Here is a 19,429-nt window from a genome sequence, read left to right on the forward strand (position 1 = left end):
ATTTGGTCAAGTTTCTAGCAACTTTAGTGGATGCATGAAAATTCTTTCGAGTGGCACTGGACAATCTTGGAGGGGCCTCAAGTCAACTTCTAACATTTTAACGACATACAATACACACGACATTTGTATACATGTCATTAATTATAAGGTTAGGCAACGCGAACGTCCTTAATAAATTGTTTATATCAACTTACCAGTAAACATGGCCATGAAGTAAGGTATCGTAGCGGCCAATACGGATCTGTGCGCTACAAAATCCTGATTGTCTACTCTTATTACCACGTCGCACAGCTGACTGTGTAGTCGCATCTCATTTAACGCGCACAGTGCCTGCTCAGCGATTTGACGTGACTTATAGACCTTAGAAGGTGATGAGCTAGTCGAAGCAGCGTCCATACTAGCCGCCATATATCCCCTGCTATCCGGTTTCTACCTTTATTTATACAAAACCACAATCATAAATTATGTAATTATATCGGTGGGCGAAATGAATACATTAAAATAGCTGAGCGCTCTATTAGAATCTCCACCAACAACCGTTGCATTGTGGTATGCAGTTTTCGCAACGCCAAGGAATGTCAAGGCTGTCTTCCTCGCCAATACATGATCGGCTTACTGAAGTGATTTCTGAGAGTACCGGCCAAGCCTCGCAAGCACCTCAACCAGAAATAATATCACGCAGCAGAGAAGTAAACGACTTGTACGTACTAGGTATACCACTACACAAGACCTCGCCATTATTCCAGCTAGTATTCTCCGTCACTGGTGTAATGGTCTTCTATCTGCTCTATGGGTATGTACAGGTAAATACAGATTATTATTCGCGGGTGTTTTAATATTGCGCTTTTATTAGGAATGGATATTTCACATTGATGGTTTCAAGCCATATGGCTGGTATCTTACTCTGGTACAGTTTGGCTGTTATTCCATATTTGGTGTTAGTGAAATGTTGTTGACTGGAGCATTTGGTAACCGACTGATACCGCTGCATGTCTACGGCTTTATAGCCTTCCTCACGGTAGCAACCATTGGCCTATCCAACACATCACTTGGTTACCTCAACTACCCCACTCAGGTAGCATGGTGGCTAGTTATTGGATGTTTAGTTAGTGATCAGTCTTTAGGTGATCTTCAAGAGTTGTAAGCTAATACCTGTGATGTTGGGAGGAGTGGTAATACAAGGTGTGACATAGTTACTTAAAGAACTCTGTCTATCATTAAAGTGACCTGTTATTAAATACTATCCCACTAGGGACCTGTGAGAAGGCTAAAGCTGTTCTTAGCAATTAGTTGATTTGATTTAATTTCTGCAGTTGTTATTTGTGTTTTGTGTTGTTAGGTTACTTGTTTGTGCTGTTTGTTTTTGCGTATGTTGTATAACTAACTATGGTTTTCTGTTGTATTGTTTTGTGTACACTCCGGTATGGAGGAACTGCCAATGGCCGAGTATTTGGAGTATAAACAGATCAATCAATCAGTTGTACATATATGCTACTAAAGACTGAGTAGCTGTCAAGTATTATATACAAATGAAGCATGGATTTTTTTCTCCTTTCTACACCTTTTCAAACATACATACTTTATATAACAACTTTAAACAGGCTGTAGGACCAGGTGTCCTACAGACCTTCAGCACTTGTGCTGTAAAGTCTTAAATAAATTAATTAAGTAAACATTTGTGTTTACCGATATACCCACAGTGGGTGGATCCAAGCAGGGTACATCCCAAAACAACAACAACAATAACTATATATACAAGATCAAGGTACTCTAATAGAGCAGTCAGTCTAATGCTCTAATAGAACAGTCACCACATGAAAGATCTAGTATGAAAGCTTTCATCACCCCACGGCCACACTGGAATATTTTGCAAATGAAATGTACATGATCCTTTGTATGTCATTGAGCTAGTTACTCTGTACTAATGTTGGATCAAACTTAATAAGTAGCTATTTGTCCATAAAACTGCTCTAAATCAGCCAGTCCTGAAATACCTTTAGCTTCTGGGGGTATATAGACCCCTTGCTCCATATACCTTACCTCCTTACCTAGACACTATCCCTCCATGTCCTGTACATGTCAGGAGATGATGTGAATAGTGCTACAGGTTAACCATCAATTAATTTTTAAATAAATATTGGCATCAGTTATTACAAGCATTTTGAAAGATTACTTTTACTGACTTAAATAACATTTTTATTTATTAAATCAATGTTGAAATTTACAAATATATTAATTATCAGGCTATCACGTAAACTCATAATTGTAACTTCACATGTCAGGTAACACTGTAGCCTGTGATTGTGGCACACTGAGGATGAAAGTGATTTCAGAAGGTGTGCACAGCTAATTTTAACAATCCACGGAATTAAAACCCATTACATTTTAATAACCCTAAATACATTCCCCAAGTTATTTGTGAGTGAGTAGTCCATGACATACTATTAGCTCTCGCTAAATTTAACCATAAAGGAATGGCAAGTCTTCTATTGGCACTACTATAGCACTCCTATGAACTATTTCAAGTTTGTAAAATGATAAGTGTCATGTGCACTCATGTAATGTACTATTGTTTAACTATTGTTCTGTGAATGTCAAGTGGTGTGTATATAAGACACTGGATCATGTGACACTGGATCATATGCTTTATGAAGTACTTGGTAAACTACACTAATAATGGTGTAACACCAGCTTGGCTATGTCAAGCTTTTAGTGAGTGAATGTCTTCTGTCTGTTCATTATGAATTGTGGCAACTGTTTTGTTATAAGGTGTTAAATATCGAGGGAGTGTGCTGGCAAGTTTTTTTCTAAACAATAATTGTGAGAAAGTAATTTTTCACTCAAAAGATTTATGGTGTAGACTACACTAGTATAATGGAAGTATTGATTGTGGTGTTATTGCAGGAAAGAGGTACGGCCTAATGGATGTTATAGCCATCCTCTGTATGACGGCTGGTCTGGTATTCTTTACATTAGCTGATAGCAATTTACAGCCAGACTTCACGTACACAGGTGGGTGTGGCTGCTGATCTATAGCCCCACCCCTTTACCACCCTTGCAGGTATTATACTAATATCAATGGCATTGTGTGCAGATGCAGTGATTGGTAATGTACAAGAGAAGACATTGAAACAGTTTGCTGCTTCCAACAGTGAAATGGTATATCATGTGCTGTATGATGTCACATATTACTGTATGATGTCACGTGCTACTGTATGATGTCATGTAAGATGTCACATACTACTGTAAGATGTCACATACTACTGTACGATGTCACATACTACTGTACGATGTCACGTGCTACTGTATGATGTCACGTGCTACTGTATGATGTCATGTAAGATGTCACATACTACTGTACGATGTCACATACTACTGTACGATGTCACGTACTACTGTATGATGTCACGTACTACTGTATGATGTCATGTAAGATGTCACATACTACTGTACGATGTACGTACTACTGTATGATGTCACGTACTACTGTATGATGTCATGTAAGATGTCACATACTACTGTATGATGTCACATACTACTGTACGATGTCACGTGCTACTGTATGATGTCATGTAAGATGTCACATACTACTGTACGATGTCACGTACTACTGTATGATGTCATGTAAGATGTCACATACTACTGTACGATGTACGTACTACTGTATGATGTCACGTACTACTGTATGATGTCACGTAAGATGTCACATACTACTGTACGATGTCACGTGCTACTGTACGATGTCACGTACTACTGTATGATGTCATGTAAGATGTCACATACTACTGTACGATGTACGTACTACTGTATGATGTCACGTACTACTGTATGATGTCATGTAAGATGTCACATACTACTGTATGATGTCACATACTACTGTATGATGTCACGTATTACTGTATGATGTCATGTAAGATGTCACATACTACTGTACGATGTACGTACTACTGTACGATGTCACGTGCTACTGTATGATGTCATGTAAGATGTCACATACTACTGTACGATGTCACATACTACTGTACGATGTCACGTACTACTGTATGATGTCATGTAAGATGTCACATACTACTGTACGATGTACGTACTACTGTATGATGTCACGTACTACTGTATGATGTCATGTAAGATGTCACATACTACTGTACGATGTCACATACTACTGTACGATGTCACGTGCTACTGTACGATGTCACGTGCTACTGTATGATGTCACGTGCTACTGTATGATGTCATGTAAGATGTCACATACTACTGTACGATGTCACATACTACTGTACGATGTCACGTGCTACTGTATGATGTCACGTGCTACTGTATGATGTCATGTAAGATGTCACATACTACTGTACGATGTCACGTACTACTGTATGATGTCACGTACTACTGTATGATGTCATGTAAGATGTCACATACTACTGTACGATGTCACGTACTACTGTATGATGTCATGTAAGATGTCACATACTACTGTACGATGTCACGTGCTACTGTATGATGTCACGTATTACTGTATGATGTCATGTAAGATGTCACATACTACTGTACGATGTCACGTACTACTGTATGATGTCATGTAAGATGTCACATACTACTGTATGATGTCACGTATTACTGTATGATGTCATGTAAGATGTCACATACTACTGTACGATGTCACGTACTACTGTATGATGTCATGTAAGATGTCACATACTACTGTACGATGTCACGTACTACTGTATGATGTCATGTATGATGTCACATACTACTGTATGATGTCACATACTACTGTATGATGTCACATACTACTGAATGAATTGCAACATTAGAACCAGAAAACACTCACAGACGACTAGATATTGAATTTTTAAAAAGTTACAAAAAAACATGAATTTTGGTCTACTCGTACTTGATCACAGTCACACCATTTCACATGACAATAACAAACTCACTGGAGCATGTTCCTTTTCTTGCTCTGACTAGTGTCTGCCTTCTGTGCATTGCCATTCCTTTTTCTTCAATTACATGTCATTCTCTTATGAGACTATACCAAGCCATTAATTTTCCATATCAGGATCATAGTCAGACGCCAAAGAACTATTTTAAGCACTTAAGAGGGTGTAGATATGATAGCTACGTGATTGCATAGGACCACACCCTTAAAAATCAGAACACTCCATCATGACCAGCCATTAATTATCTAGTTGCAATCAAGACACAGGATTGAACCACGCCCCTTATATCTATTGCGCTTAGCTCAGCAGCGAGATTGAGATACTCTAATAAAATAGTCACAGACACAATCACGTGTACAGCTACAGTATTAAGTATGATTTTCCCATATAGACTAGCTACCATCATTCATTTCTTATTTCGCTACTTTTTATTGCTGGAACCCTATTTCATTTTTTATCTAATTATACTAGTTAGTAACAGACATTTCAAGTAAGTCTCAAACATAGCTTCATGACCTCATTAATAAGACCACCTCATTATAGTGACCATGTCAAGTAGGTCCCAAACACAGTTAAGGTGTACTTCATGACCTCATTAATAAGACCACCTCATTATAGTGACCATGTCATGTAGTTCCCAAACATAGCTAAGGTGTACTTCATGACCTCATTAATAAGACCACCTCATTATAGTGACCATGTCAAGTAGGTCCCTAACACAGTTAAGGTGTATTTCATGACCTCATTAATAAGACCACCTCATTATAGTGACCATGTCAAGTAGGTCCCAAACACAGTTAAGGTGTACTTCATGACCTCATTAATAAGACCACCTCATTATAGTGACCATGTCATGTAGTTCCCAAACATAGCTAAGGTGTACTTCATGACCTCATTAATAAGACCACCTCATTATAGTGACCATGTCAAGTAGGTCCCAAACACAGTTAAGGTGTATTTCATGACCTCATTAATAAGACCACCTCATTATAGTGACCATGTCAAGTAGGTCCCAAACACAGTTAAGGTGTACTTCATGACCTCATTAATAAGACCACCTCATTATAGTGACCATGTCAAGTAGGTCCCAAACACAGTTAAGGTGTACTTCATGACCTCATTAATAAGACCACCTCATTATAGTGACCATGTCATGTAGTTCCCAAACATAGCTAAGGTGTACTTCATGACCTCATTAATAAGACCACCTCATTATAGTGACCATGTCAAGTAGGTCCCAAACACAGTTAAGGTGTACTTCATGACCTCATTAATAAGACCACCTCATTATAATGACCATGTCATGTACTTCCCAAACATAGCTAAGGTGTACTTCATGACCTCATTAATAAGACCACCTCATTATAGTGACCATGTCAAGTAGGTCCCAAACACAGCTAAGGTGTACTTCATGACCTCATTAATAAGACCACCTCATTATAGTGACCATGTCATGTAGTTCCCAAACATAGCTAAGATGTACTTCATGACCTCATTAATAAGACCACCTCATTATAGTGACCATGTCAAGTAGGTCCCAAACACAGTTAAGGTGTACTTCATGACCTCATTAATAAGACCACCTCATTATAGTGACCATGTCATGTAGTTCCCAAACATAGCTAAGGTGTACTTCATCACCTCATTAATAAGACCACCTCATGGTGGTCTCATGTGGTCTTATTAATGAGGTTCTCTGTTTGGCACTTAGTAATGTGGATTATATGTAACAGGTGTTCTACAGCTACACCATTGGTTTCCTATACATCTTGTGGGGATTGCTACTAACCAATGGACTTGTACCAGCTGCTCAGTTCTCAACCATTGTAAGTGTCACCTTGTAATGGAGTTAATTAATTGCCTCATAAATGGTGTTCTGTCATTTTCTGAGGTAATTAGTGTATGTAGCTTAGAGCTGTGAATGACTGCCAGTTTATCTGGTTAATTGAATTGATCAAATTTTCTGCAACTGTTATGCTTCACCTACATGCAGTACAATAGTCACCAATATATCTGTTTATTTTTTATGACAAGTGTCCAATAGCCTTATCAGAAATGATGTTATAATTGATCATATGCTGATCATTGGAGGAAGGAGATATGCCATATATGGGGAATATGAAACAAATAATTGACAGTTGGGTAGAGTATCATATCTCCTTCCTCAGCTGAACTGAATAAGTCATTGAAGCCATCTTGTGTTACAGTATGTCACCATCATATTACTGTATTAGTACCATTAACAACTAGTGGACATGTTGTAGCTAGGGGACGTATTGTAGCTAGTGGAGGTGCTGTAGCTAGGGGATGTGGTGTAGCTAGTGGACGTGTTGTAGCTAAGGAACATGGTGTAGCTAGGGGTGTGTTGTAGCTAGAGGATGTGGTGTAGCTAGGGGGTGTGTTGTAGCTAGAGGATGTGGTGTAGCTAGGGGACATGGTGTAGCTAGGGGGTGTGTTGTAGCTAGAGGATGTGGTGTAGCTAGAGGATGTGGTGTAGCTAGGAGGTGTGGTGTAGCTAGGGGACGTGTTGTAGCTAGGGAATGTGGTGTAGCTATGGGACATGATGTACCCATTAAGACTGGGGATATAAATGGCCACTTTTAGATTATTCTTCTTGTCATGGTATCAGGGCCGCCCAGAGAAATTAAGGGGCCCAGGGCAAAGAGTTAAAGTGGGGCCCTTCACCCAAGCTGTAAGTTGAAGACCAAAAAAAAAAAAAAAAAGGTCACAACCTGCTGGCAATGACAATAACTACCCATCACCAACCATATCTCCTTATCTATAAGCTTGCTACACTGCTCCTCTGAAGAATACTGTGACTGCTCTATTAGAATATTTAGATCTGACTGCTCTATTAGAGTATATCGATCTTTTAAACAGATATTCAGGGGGGCCTCCTGGGGCCCCTTTCAGGCTGGGGCCTGGGACAAAATGCCCCAGTTGCCCCCCCCCTCCCCCCCCCTGTGGGCGGCCCTGCATGGTATACCCCTCAGCACCAATACTCTTTAGTTTTTGCATCTGATATTTAGTCCATGTCCATTCTGACATATCCAGCAGCTGGATGTCACAATGAGATAATTTGGTACAGAGTAGTAGTGCAGTTGTGCCTCCAGAAGTTATAGGTGGTTTAACACAGCACAAGTCTTATATTTGGTGACTGCTCTATTAAAGTATTTGACTGTACTATTAGAGTCTTGATGTTAACTCTGGTGGGACCCACTTTTAGTACTGATCACGTGATCCTATAGCATGCTAAGGAGATATATGGACTGGCCATTGTCTTCTCACTGACTGGTTACCTTGGAGTGAACTGTGTGTTGATATTAGTGAGGACCAGTGGAGCATTGATGGCTGTGACTGGTAGGTCATGTGAGCTACTTGTGACATCATGTGATCTCTTTCTCTTTTCCATACTATAGTCACCACATTCAGGAAGACTCTATCCATTGTGGTCTCATTTGTGTTCTTTGCTAAGCCATTCACAATGCAGTGAGTGATGGGTCAATGTTGCATCATTACCAACAAATTTGAATGTGCTAAACTACAGTGGAACTAGACCATTAGGAATACATTATATACCCTGTACTGATTGGCCACAAAACTAGCATGCAATGTTTGTATCTATTATTCTGCACTGCATGCCCCACCTCCTTGCAGATCATGTGATTCTCTTGTAATGTCATGTGATCTGATAGATATGTGTGGTCTGGATTGATTGTATTAGTGGGTGTGGCACTCAACGTGTACAGCAAGAATTACGAGCCCATCAACAATTGGATGAAGAGAAAATTGTATTATTATAGAACTACCAAACTATCAGCATCAATGAAACAAGTTGTATAGTATAATGATAATTACATGTAAATTAATCATTCTGAAATTAATTATCATGTATTTATAAATACGAGAAAATTACTTTATGTCGCATAGTCCTGTATCGTGTAATTGATGTGGTACAAAAATAATAAAACTACCAATTGTTGTGTGTTATCTCAGTCGACCATTTTGTATATCACTTAGTTCAGACTTGGGATCAGGATACAGTGTGCTCCATTTAGAAGACAGTTTGCAGTGTGATAGATAGTTGCACTCAGCAGATGCACACAATGACTTTAATGTCCAAAACTCACTCACTAATTCATCCACCCAGTCCAAAAGCAGTACGCCTGATAACACTACACCATTTCTCCACTCATCAAATGCTTTATCAGTAATAGAATTGTGGTGTGTATCTGTCATCTTAGCTGCATTAACTGCCTCAGGGCGGTCCATCAGTTTCTTGTGATTGTGAGTTAGGGGAATCACCAGGAATGACGTCTCCATGGTGATACGGCCTGCTACTAACACCTTGACTGTCCACATACCTGGTCTAACTGGTTTATCCAGTGTTGGCTTGTTAAAGGAAACGACATAATGTGGCTCAATCTTGGTACGATGGCTTGACACAAGTTCTCCTGTGGGGTCGTACCATTCACACCTCATCTCCATGGTGATGCCGAGTGCCCACCTCATAGCTAACACAATGTCATCATTAGGACCAACAAATCCAGCATAGTTACGGAATATGCTCTCCTTCTCATCCCAGACAGAGGATACCTATTAATAGTAATACATCTCTTTATAAGGAATGATTGGTGACAAAAATAACCGTATAGCCAGTGGGGAAAAAGTTTGCAAATTTGGTGAGTGAGCGGCATTTTGCTAAACTTAAAATCCGCCAAATCATAATTTTGTCCAATACAAATCAGTATTAGCTCTACTAAATTCGCCAAACTTTTTTCTTGCCAAAATCCTATCTTGGCAAATTCGCCAAAGTTTTACCCCGCCAAACTTTCTGGCTATATGATAAATTGTAATGCTCAATAATATTACAAAATACAGTAGTTTGTTGGTTCAATTCATGGTTATCAACAACAACAAAAAACACGTCATGTACATGACATTGTAAATGTGTAGCTGAAACAACTAGAAACAATTTATGGACACCCACTAATCAGAGATTAGCAATGTTTATATGCAAGGCAGTGATGGCAATTAACACTCTCTGGGGATAGATACTACATTATTGATCAGCAAAATGTTCTCCTTGGTAATGTTTACATGCTAATAACAAGATGTATTAGAGCTGTGTCATGTAGTCACAGCACAATCCGCCAACCAGCTTGATAATTTATTTTCCAAACAAATGTGTACTTAACAGTTGATTGCATCAGTGAGATATTACAGACTTTTCCTTTACAATGTATGATAAATGAAGTTGTGGTCATGGACTAATGTGGTATGAGGCAAAATATGGAAGTGAAAGTAAATCCTGGAAATCTCACACAAATATTACCAGCTATTTAATTAATTAGAAATTTAAAATGAAGTAGGGGTTGATATAATATACACGCTACAAAAACAAGCTCAAAAATGTTACAGCTGAAATGAGAAATGATCCAGCAGTCAAAAGTAAGGAAACAAGATTAGATGACTACTTGCTAAAATGAGACACTTTAATGCCTACTTTTGGCTAATTAGCATCTTGAAATAAGACCATCAAATTAGCCAAAAGTAGGCATTAAAGTGTGTCTCATATTAGCAAGCAGTCATCTGATCTTGTTTCCTTACTTTTGACTGCTGGATCATTTCTCATTTCAGCTGTAACATTTTGAGCTTGTTTCCTTACTTTTTGTAGCGTGTATATTATATCAACCCCTACTTCCTTTTGAATTTCTAATTTATTAAATAGCTAGTTTGTTTACTTTTTATGTCTAGCTAGCTAGCTATATTATACTCTTGTTTTCCACATAGTATAAATATCACTTGAAGCAGCTACCTTTTACCTTCGTATGCAATAAGCGCCTTTAAAATAATTATCGTTTTGTCCTTTGAAGCTATTACAGCAACTGTTAAAGGTTTCAGCTGCATTTCTAATGGCCTAAATGTTGATGATTTAACAGTAAAACATTGCTGGAGAGTCCACCATTAAGAGTGGAACCCTGTCTTTTGACAAATCAGATAAATACCAGAGGAGGTACGACATACGTTAAGCGCTACCAAAAAGAATTTATGTTAATTAATTGCATGTTTTGACTTCTAAACTGATAACCTTATGCCTAAATTACGGGAATAGAATTCAATTTCCAGTGCTATTCTTCTATTGCTAGTGTTTGTCCTCCATTTCGTGTGGTAAGCTCTTCGTCATGTGACGACATCTTCAATCGCCTATAGTAATATCACTGGGGTACAGTGGGGCTCACCATGCCATTACATTATGGATAAGAAAAGCTTTTGATTAGCACCTAATTTTCAATGAAACACTCCTAAAGTTGATATTTAATTGCTCTGTACAAATCCTATGAGTTCATGTGAGTGAGTCGTACCTCCTCTGGATAAATACTATAGCTACTATACTATACTTTAGAAGTCTGGATCCTGAGGTGGATTTTCCCCTCAAAGGCATTATTAGTGCTACATTGTAAAACGCCTATGCCAAACGTTACGAGTTTAAACAAAAAATCAAAATCAAATCAAAACACTAAACTGGTAAGACTATAAAACGACTAACCAGCGTTAATAAATGCTAGAGACAACTCCTTGGCTACTACACCCATTCACCCTCATCTGATGCACACATACAATCACGTGTTTGGGTTGTGGCGTGCGCCGCAATTATTAAAAGCTGCAACTATTAATTATCCTTCAAGAAGAACAAAGAAGCGGATGAATGATGAAAGCAAATGGCATGGTGCAGTGGACAGAACGTAATTGGAACAGATCCGTGAATCCGCTGTCATTACCTTGGCAGTCTGAAATTTCTAGAGCCGTACACCTTACGGGTCTTACAGCAGGGAGTCAAGCAGATGAAATTCAGGTGAATTTCAAAAATTTTAAAACTCACTGTACATTGAAACATTCAACTTTTCGCTTCGTTTAACCATCATTACAGCAGTATCAATGCATTCCAGGTGGTTTTTTCGGGTAAAATTTATTGCAAGGCTGTTTCTTAAAGTGCAAAAATTTACGAAGTCATATGATTTCTACCAATCCCTACTTATTAAGTACTATTGTACTTAATGATACACAACGTATGTCACTAATGTATCACAACATGTAAACCAGCCCCTCAGGGGTGACATCAGGTTATTTGTCCAAACCACTATTAGACACATACAATAACTACACTAGGTAACTTTGTGCCATGATCAGAGAAAGCCTCACACTACCAGTTAGCCCCACCCCCAACAAACTGACCTGAATGTGTATCAGTCTTTTGGTGGCCTCATCGTGGCCCCCCAGATGGATCACATGATCTATGGGAGTGAAGAATGCCTCATACACTGATGTAGCTTCTGTCATGGTAACTACCAATCCACTGAAAGTATCAGCTTGTTGGTATACAGATACTTCTTGCAGGCTGGATGGAGGAGTACAGCCTGTGGTCATGTTGCTCAAACGTTTTGTCGCAATTCTGTGCAGTGACATGTAGGCTGTGTACTGAGCATCCGTTGGCATGGTGATGTCATCCATGGTGTGGTATATGCTCTCCCAGTAACCACGGAGACCAGGTGTGTCATCTGAGAGTGGTCCATATAGGTGGGCATCTAATTGAGTAATGATGTCTTGATTAACAATAGCTTCAAATTTGCGGGCAAAGAAATGATAATCACCAGGGCTCTACATGAAACATTTAATAACACAATATCACCATGATTACCACAATACCTTCAACCAGCCCAAATCACGAGAGAGAAAGTCATTGGGTGAACACCCACACCAATCAACTATGTGTTTATACTGACAACGACAACCTAACTTTCTCTTCCAGTTTGTAATACGGAGATTACTACGTACAAATGTGTCACAATGGTCTCCATTGCGTAGGATGGTATGGAAGAATGCCTGAAACAATTAGAGACTTGTGTAAGACACACACACAACAGATACAAAATGGTTAGCTTATAGTAAGGGTAGAATAATTGTTACAAACATTAACACGATATTACAATGTGTGTACAATATTGTTGTCACTACTTAACATGTCATCACATGTAGCTGTTTGGTGTGGATTATTACAGAGGACTGCAGAATCTTCTCAATACAGGAAGTCACTAGAAACGTAATCTATCAAAGTTGTGGTGACACATTTCAAAGTTGATGGATCACATTTTTCGGTTGGTGCTTTACGGTTTTGTTGCAAACATTCTGCAAACCTCAGTAACACCAGAGAACACTAGTACAACAAATGGATCATGTGATCTTAAAGTAAAAAGCACTCTTAAGTGTTAACATTACTGTGATCATCTCAACACAGATGGTATATTGGATTATATATCCAACTTGTGGCTATATATCAGTTAAGCTAATAATGTTATTTATGGCTCCAGTTATTGTTCACAGCTAGCACTAAAAGAAGCCATGGCATGAGGTGTGTACACTGGACTAGAGTTGAGCAATAAATCGATATTTCAATATTTCAATATGACTAAGGTACACACTGAATAGTAATTTTGATATTGTGATAATTGAAATACTGCAATATATTGCAAATAGCGAGAGTAATTGCAGGACACCGTCGGCATAAACATTACATATGAGCCATTACAAAGCATTATATTAATGATTTGTAACTTCAAAATACTACAGTTTTACAATACCTCCTTGGTTCAGTTTAATAGCCATTAGATGTACATAATCACAAATGCCAATTGAAAAAATTATTGAATTATTGAATTTTTCATTAATACCGTATTGATTCTTAGAATTCTTAATACCAACCATCACTACACTGGACCATGAAATACCCTGGAACATAGCCTATATGGTACTTCTTAAGTAAACCCCTGCTAGAAGATGAAAAATACAAATACATCATTATGATGTGATGAAGTTAGTTTTGTGGTTAATACGTACTGAAGTGATCTAGTTGACATGCCTTCTTTACACCAGTTTGTTAGCTGATAGAAATATTGACTTATCACATATAATAACTGAGGGATAAAACTGTTACCATGGTTTCTACTAAATCCATGAAAACATGATATCCAGACAACTGATGATATGACATGAATACGTTGTACGTTGTTTTTAGAAATACAAAAACAATTATTATTGCTCTAATAGTTGTGAGCAAATTCACTAAATATTACAGCTGGGATGTACCATCTAGCATGAGTGAGCCTTTTAGTGTAGTCTAAAGAGCTAATTTAACTTAGTCATTTTGAACAAATTGTCTGAATATTCAGCAACAACCTTCACCTCATTACCATCCTCTCCACTAGCTGGGGCCACTAAGTGTCTGGGACTATTGCTGTATAATTAGTAGAGGGTGACTGGAGCCTAATTTACCAGCTATTGTCAGATACACTATTATTACAGCTTCTGTGAGCACAAATTTCAGCCCATATGCTAACTGGCCATAGCTTGAGGCTAAATTCATAAAATGAAAATAATACAGTGATGATCAAACAGTGATGATCAAACAGTAACGATCTCATACACAATGGAAATAATCATATATTGTGTAGTTGCTGTCTTGCCCAAAAATATCACCCATAAACCAGCCTCACTTTTCATATTAATAAGAACTGGTCCAGCTCCATATGCATATTATATACTCCTCAGAAAAAAGTCAATTCTTTGGTCCTAAAACATCCGACAGTATAGCTGAGACAGTGCAGTTGAGAACAGTAGTAAGAGACAAACTGACCTCAGTTGGCTAATGTATACCACTACGTCTGGTGAGTAAACTAGTAACATTGCTGGACCCAGCAACTGTTCAAATTATGTACCAAGGTCATTGTGTAACGTACAAGGTCACTGTGTAACGTACAAGGTCACTGTGTAACGTACAAGGTCACTGTGTAACAATTAAGGTCACTAACATACTTGAAAATTCTCAATAGAGTACATCTTGTGCAAAAATTCATGAAGTGGTCCCAAAATAGATCTAGAAATAAGGACAAGATTTTGACTGTACATTGTTCAAAGGTTCTCCCAGTAAGAGTAAACTTTGTCAATACAAATTTACTGGATAACTTATTACCAGCTCTGTGAGGTCAAATACAGTAAGGTCACACATCACTTACCTCAGCTGGCAAGAGACTAAATTCAAATATTCTCTTTACTCGAACTAGCAAATCATCTTGTCCGGTCACCAGGTAGTTACTATAGCGATGGTTGATCACTATCCAATCGCTTCCCCCATCAATTGTAACATGTTCAGGAAGCGGGCGTGTCCCAACCCTCCACATGTGATCATCACATTCCACAAATGTCCGGTCCAATCCTTGCTTCTGTATAAACCTGCCACATCCATCAAGACTAGCCAATCAGAATAGTAAAATACCTGTTAACATCTCTCCCATGTGTCTTGACAAAATTTTTATCTTTATTAGCAGACAGGAATGCTACGAGACGGTCGTTAGACCTACAAATGGGATACCACAATCACAATCAATAATATAACACAATGGTGTGATTATGCTCAATAGATAACCATTGCAGTTATTAACAGATGTTCTTACTGCACTGGGTAGTCTGATTCACTGAGATTAATGAAGAAATCCCATTCCCATTCCGACTTCTTGTCCATGTCACCAAGGGCTCTTAGTAACATTTGCAGCAATGAAGCCCCACCCCATATGGTTGCCAAGCGCCATGGTGTCATGGCAACATTGGAATATTCCAGTAACTGTTTCACTTCTCGATGAAGATAATCTGATCGCTACACAAAGGAGTACACATGGCCACACTATTATTTCAGTGCAGGCAGTACCACCTGCACTAAAAGTGGTAGCTAATAATAATTGGGACTTACTGAGTCAACATGTACATAGTAGTAATGGTCCTGATGGTATATGGCCTTGAACAATCTCTTTACTTGTCTGATACTACGACCATGAAGTGACATTAGGAATAATAACCTCACTGGTCTAGCAACAATACTTGTCGTTGTTAATGATAATGTCTCCACTGTCACTCCGGGATCTTTCCCCAGTGAGCACAAGTTGGGGATGTCCATATTATACAGTTTCCCCTCCTGTGCCAAACAGGTGACATTCCTGATCAGGTTCTTACATTGTGACGTGGTCGCCCTGTTAATAGCTGACATAGCATCACCACCGGTAATCTCACAAAACACTGGTCTATGTCTTGATTGTACAGTGGTTACTTCAGAATGAGGTTGGTTGGTTGACTGTTTATCATCTGTGGTATGGCTAGCAGATGGTGGCTTGTCTGAATTTGATAATTGTTGCTTGTTGGAGGGCCGCTCCCCCTCCGCAACTGTTTTCGTTGTTTCTTGTTCTTGTGGATCCCTCGCGATTTGTTCTAGGGCTTGCTGCCTGTGTTGCTCGGCCACGTCTTCGTGGTGTGTCGGCTTCTCCTGCAATTAACACAACGCTTGGCTGCTGTCCTGTGTGACTATTTAAATGCCTCACGTGGTCTAGTGAAGTAGTTGGCCGTCTGCTGAGGACGTGCAGATTTTTTTGCTCTTCATAAAATTCCTGCGAATAAGACCCCAGCCTACTAACAGCTATAATCTGCACTAGAACCACGACAACGGCAAAACCCAGAATCACAGCCACTCTTATTCCAAACAACTTAGCCATTCATCAGCAATGCTCTCTCTAGCGAAGTGACTGCCCCAAATTTTCTAAACGATAACTGCAAAGTGCGCACCAGACGAAGCTCAGACTTTATTTAAATTGTTTTATGTAAGCGCTTCATTGGGGTGCGCGATGGCGCTAGCGGAAGGAGCAGATCAAGACATTTCTATACCGTCATCTCAACCAGAGTCAGGCCTGCCAATACTAGCACACAAGCTATGGGTGGGTAATATCGATAAGAGGATAACGGAGTTAGTTAATATTATAACTCGTGCACGTGATATACTTTTCCCACAGAAAGCAGTTAGTGAAGATATTATCATCTCATGGAAAGATTAGATCGTGGAACTACATGATACATCGTAGTGGAGTTAATAAGGGTGAACCTCGTGATTATTGCTTTGTGGAATATTGCAGCAGAGAGGTAGGTGGGTGTGTCCCTGTGAAACCTTATGAAGGCCATCCCTGAGGCAGTAATTGTGACCTCGTCTGAGAGTAAATGATGTGTTCCAACTGTTTGCAACATATAGAGGTTGCTATCTCAATGCTGAGGTGGTCCTATACTAGTACCTGACCTGTGTTTTGTGTTATCAAAGACAACCCAACACCTCAGACAGTGTTGATACTAAATATGACAAGTCACCATGTAAACACTGTGGAAGTGTAGTTAAAGACTAATGCCACTACATAACTAGCTAAAGGAGAATACTTAACTAAGGGATTTTCATCATCGTCACTGTCCTGGAGAGCCCAATACCTCAAGATCAACAACAGGAGTTGCTGGAGTAAGTTCTTTCTTGCCAGCTTGAGAGTGACACTGCCTCCAGGGGCGGTGCGGTCAGCAATAACTTTTACAAAATCGTAATGCATGAATTGGTATGAATAATGGTTGCCAGACCCTAGACATGCTAGTGTGTTTCAAGGGAGGGCCATCACGGATAATATATATGTTGCACATGGATTGGAAACGAGCATATAAAATGTATTACGAAATAGTATACAGTTCTTGTAATACAATGTCACAATGTTTTATGGAATTGATAGTGAAGACTAGTGTAGAATAAGGCGGTTCTCTCACACTTGCAGAACATTTTTCAAATATATAGGGCCTTGTTGTGAAGTAGTAGTATCTTGTTATCATCCCTAAAGTTGTTTCGTTGCTGGACGTTGCATAGGTTATGGTTAATTACGCTGTTTGTGGTAAGTATGCTGCTGTTTGTGTAGGGTAATCTCTGACTAGGTGATGGAGAAAGAATGGATAGCCACTCAATTTAATGAATATAATTGTGTTTTAGTTCTTTAGCTATTAAAACCTGACATAGGATAAGTTAATGCTGAATTATCGAGTAGATGAAGCACGAATGTAACGGAATGTAGGCAAATCATGGCAGTGGGAATGTGTACTTACACACACTTCGCTCACGTGAAAGAGCAGTAGGGCTGAGCAATAGTATCGATAGTACGATGTATCGCGATCGTAAATCACTATCGTTATCGCGATAGTAGGGATATCACTATCGTGATAGTTATGATAAGTTCAGATCTGCATTAAAATGGTATCAACAAACTGTTTTACAGTTAGTATTACAGCTTTCTTACAAAGGAGTGGCCTGTAAAAACTATACCAAAAGTCCATATTCATTGGCCACCCACACAGTTAATTAACAAATGTTCTGTGCGTACAAAATAACTTTCTATATGACAGCAAATCATAGCTATACAACTAAGACTTTGTTAAGAGTAAAGTGTTTATAAACTATCGGGATAGTATTCACTATCGTGATATTTAATGAGTAACTATCGTGATAGTAAAATTTTTACTATCGCTCAGCACTAAAGAGCAGTATCTGTTCTGTTTCTCAACACAATGTGGGGAGGTGGCATCGTGTGAAACGTTCAGACAACTATCCACCTGGCAACGGAAACTGCCAATACGCACTCACAGAAATTCAAGCGGGCCAGGGATTCTTCATTCCATTACTATTCACTAGAAGTATTAGAATCAGTTTCGTATAAAACACTGTCTTCCTCTGTGTAAATGGCTAGTTTCACCATGAAGTACATTTTCCCCGTAAACTTTGTTTCACCGTTTCGTGCAATTTACGGAGTCGTTTCCAATCCACGTGCAACATATATATTATCTGTGCTTATAATCTTGAACCAATAAGTGCCACCCTAAAGAAATAGCTGCCTGGCCACACAAGACTAGGTTACCTAGAATCCCTTCTTTCAGCCCCAACCAACACTGTGTGGCTTTCCTTGTACTAATAAACAAACACTGAATGTGACAAAATGATTTCACAACTATAACAAGTATCATGTTTGGTTATGCAGTCACACATTTCTAGGGTTATGGTGTGTGATCAACCTCTTTGGGGCCTACTAAAAGGTGGTCAGTGTAATGAGGTAGTCTTACATTTTATAGGAGGCTGAGAAAACTAGAAGTGCATTAAATGGGAGAATGGCTCTGGGGAAAAAGCTATGCGTAAACTGGGCCAAGTTGGATGCAGCCACACAAGTGAGCCATCCATTGCTGAGTGACCATCTTTTAAGTTGTAATGTTAAGAATGCCTCGACCACCTGGAATGCCACAGCTGTGTCAGTATCATTGAGTGGAGAAGCAAGGTACCACATGTAGCCCTTAATGACTAACTAACTAATCTTGTTCATATAGTAATGCAGCAAAGATTAAAGCACTAGAAGCAAAGTTGAAGATAATGGAGAAAGAGGAAAAACCCTCAGGACAGTGTTCATTACAAACTACAGCAGTCAAGTCAGCTCAGTCCCTATCAGTGTTACACAGAACACACACAAACACTAAACCATATCAAAGGACAGCTAAGTATATCAACAGATAACAAATTGTAGTAGCTTGTATGGGAGGATCAAGGTGCTATATAG

At 39.0% G+C, this 19,429-nt stretch overlaps 4 protein-coding genes across 5 annotated transcripts in view; 2 read left to right on the forward strand and 2 right to left on the reverse strand.

Annotated features, from left to right (window-relative positions):
- LOC136251482 (kelch-like protein 3) overlaps nt 1–473 on the reverse strand; it is a 4,619-nt gene extending 4,146 nt beyond the window's left edge. Inside the window, exon 1 of the mRNA XM_066043939.1 lies at nt 195–473. Coding sequence (XP_065900011.1) covers nt 195–408 — 214 coding nt within the window. The 5' untranslated portion in view covers nt 409–473. The remainder of the gene's footprint in view (nt 1–194) is intronic.
- On the forward strand, nt 473–8,821 carry LOC136251488 (adenosine 3'-phospho 5'-phosphosulfate transporter 2-like). Of its 2 annotated transcripts, XM_066043947.1 has the most exons (9): nt 476–803; nt 854–1,075; nt 1,125–1,182; nt 2,905–3,012; nt 3,062–3,159; nt 6,671–6,763; nt 8,186–8,297; nt 8,357–8,426; nt 8,633–8,821. In XM_066043947.1, exons 1-9 carry the CDS (start codon nt 552–554, stop codon nt 8,778–8,780), a joined length of 1,161 nt encoding a protein of 386 aa, XP_065900019.1. In that variant the 5' UTR covers nt 476–551; the 3' UTR covers nt 8,781–8,821. The 2 variants fall into 2 exon arrangements, with proteins under 2 accessions (XP_065900020.1, XP_065900019.1); XM_066043948.1 differs by lacking the exons at nt 8,186–8,297; nt 8,357–8,426 and having other exon boundaries at nt 473–803.
- On the reverse strand, nt 8,716–16,644 carry LOC136251475 (xylosyltransferase 2-like). Its single transcript, XM_066043928.1, has 8 exons — nt 16,361–16,644; nt 15,739–16,305; nt 15,446–15,645; nt 15,268–15,348; nt 15,008–15,224; nt 12,645–12,821; nt 12,174–12,596; nt 8,716–9,533 (listed from the first exon to the last, which is right to left on the reverse strand). The coding sequence occupies exons 1-8, from the start codon at nt 16,529–16,531 to the stop codon at nt 8,925–8,927; spliced, it is 2,445 nt and encodes an 814-aa protein (XP_065900000.1). The 5' UTR covers nt 16,532–16,644; the 3' UTR covers nt 8,716–8,924.
- LOC136251500 (probable RNA-binding protein 18) lies at nt 16,620–19,403 on the forward strand. Its single transcript, XM_066043960.1, has 5 exons — nt 16,620–16,779; nt 16,826–16,952; nt 18,954–19,046; nt 19,095–19,153; nt 19,203–19,403. The coding sequence occupies exons 1-5, from the start codon at nt 16,661–16,663 to the stop codon at nt 19,384–19,386; spliced, it is 582 nt and encodes a 193-aa protein (XP_065900032.1). The 5' UTR covers nt 16,620–16,660; the 3' UTR covers nt 19,387–19,403.
- Nucleotides 19,404–19,429: the final 26 nt, after the last annotated feature.

The sequence above is a fragment of the Dysidea avara genome, chromosome 3 (assembly GCF_963678975.1).
Source record: "Dysidea avara chromosome 3, odDysAvar1.4, whole genome shotgun sequence".
Lineage (NCBI taxonomy): Eukaryota > Metazoa > Porifera > Demospongiae > Dictyoceratida > Dysideidae > Dysidea > Dysidea avara.

Bases quoted from the DNA above. Each gene is read 5' to 3' on its own strand.
- LOC136251475 (XM_066043928.1), bottom strand. From the start codon at position 16,531: ATGGCTAAGTTGTTTGGAATAAGAGTGGCTGTGATTCTGGGTTTTGCC. The intron at 15,646-15,738 runs GTAAGTCCCAAT...TCCTTTGTGTAG, and splicing joins ACTATGTACATGTTGACTCA to CGATCAGATTATCTTCATCG. The intron at 12,822-15,007 runs GTAAGTGATGTG...TAATTGTTTCAG, and splicing joins TTAGTCTCTTGCCAGCTGAG to GCATTCTTCCATACCATCCT.
- LOC136251500 (XM_066043960.1), top strand. From the start codon at position 16,661: ATGGCGCTAGCGGAAGGAGCAGATCAAGACATTTCTATACCGTCATCT. The intron at 16,953-18,953 runs GTAGGTGGGTGT...TACATTTTATAG, and splicing joins TGGAATATTGCAGCAGAGAG to GAGGCTGAGAAAACTAGAAG. The intron at 19,047-19,094 runs GTGAGCCATCCA...TGTAATGTTAAG, and splicing joins AGTTGGATGCAGCCACACAA to AATGCCTCGACCACCTGGAA.
- LOC136251488 (XM_066043947.1), top strand. From the start codon at position 552: ATGCAGTTTTCGCAACGCCAAGGAATGTCAAGGCTGTCTTCCTCGCCA. The intron at 1,076-1,124 runs GTAGCATGGTGG...ATCAGTCTTTAG, and splicing joins ACCTCAACTACCCCACTCAG to GTGATCTTCAAGAGTTGTAA. The intron at 8,427-8,632 runs GTGAGTGATGGG...GTGATCTGATAG, and splicing joins GCTAAGCCATTCACAATGCA to ATATGTGTGGTCTGGATTGA.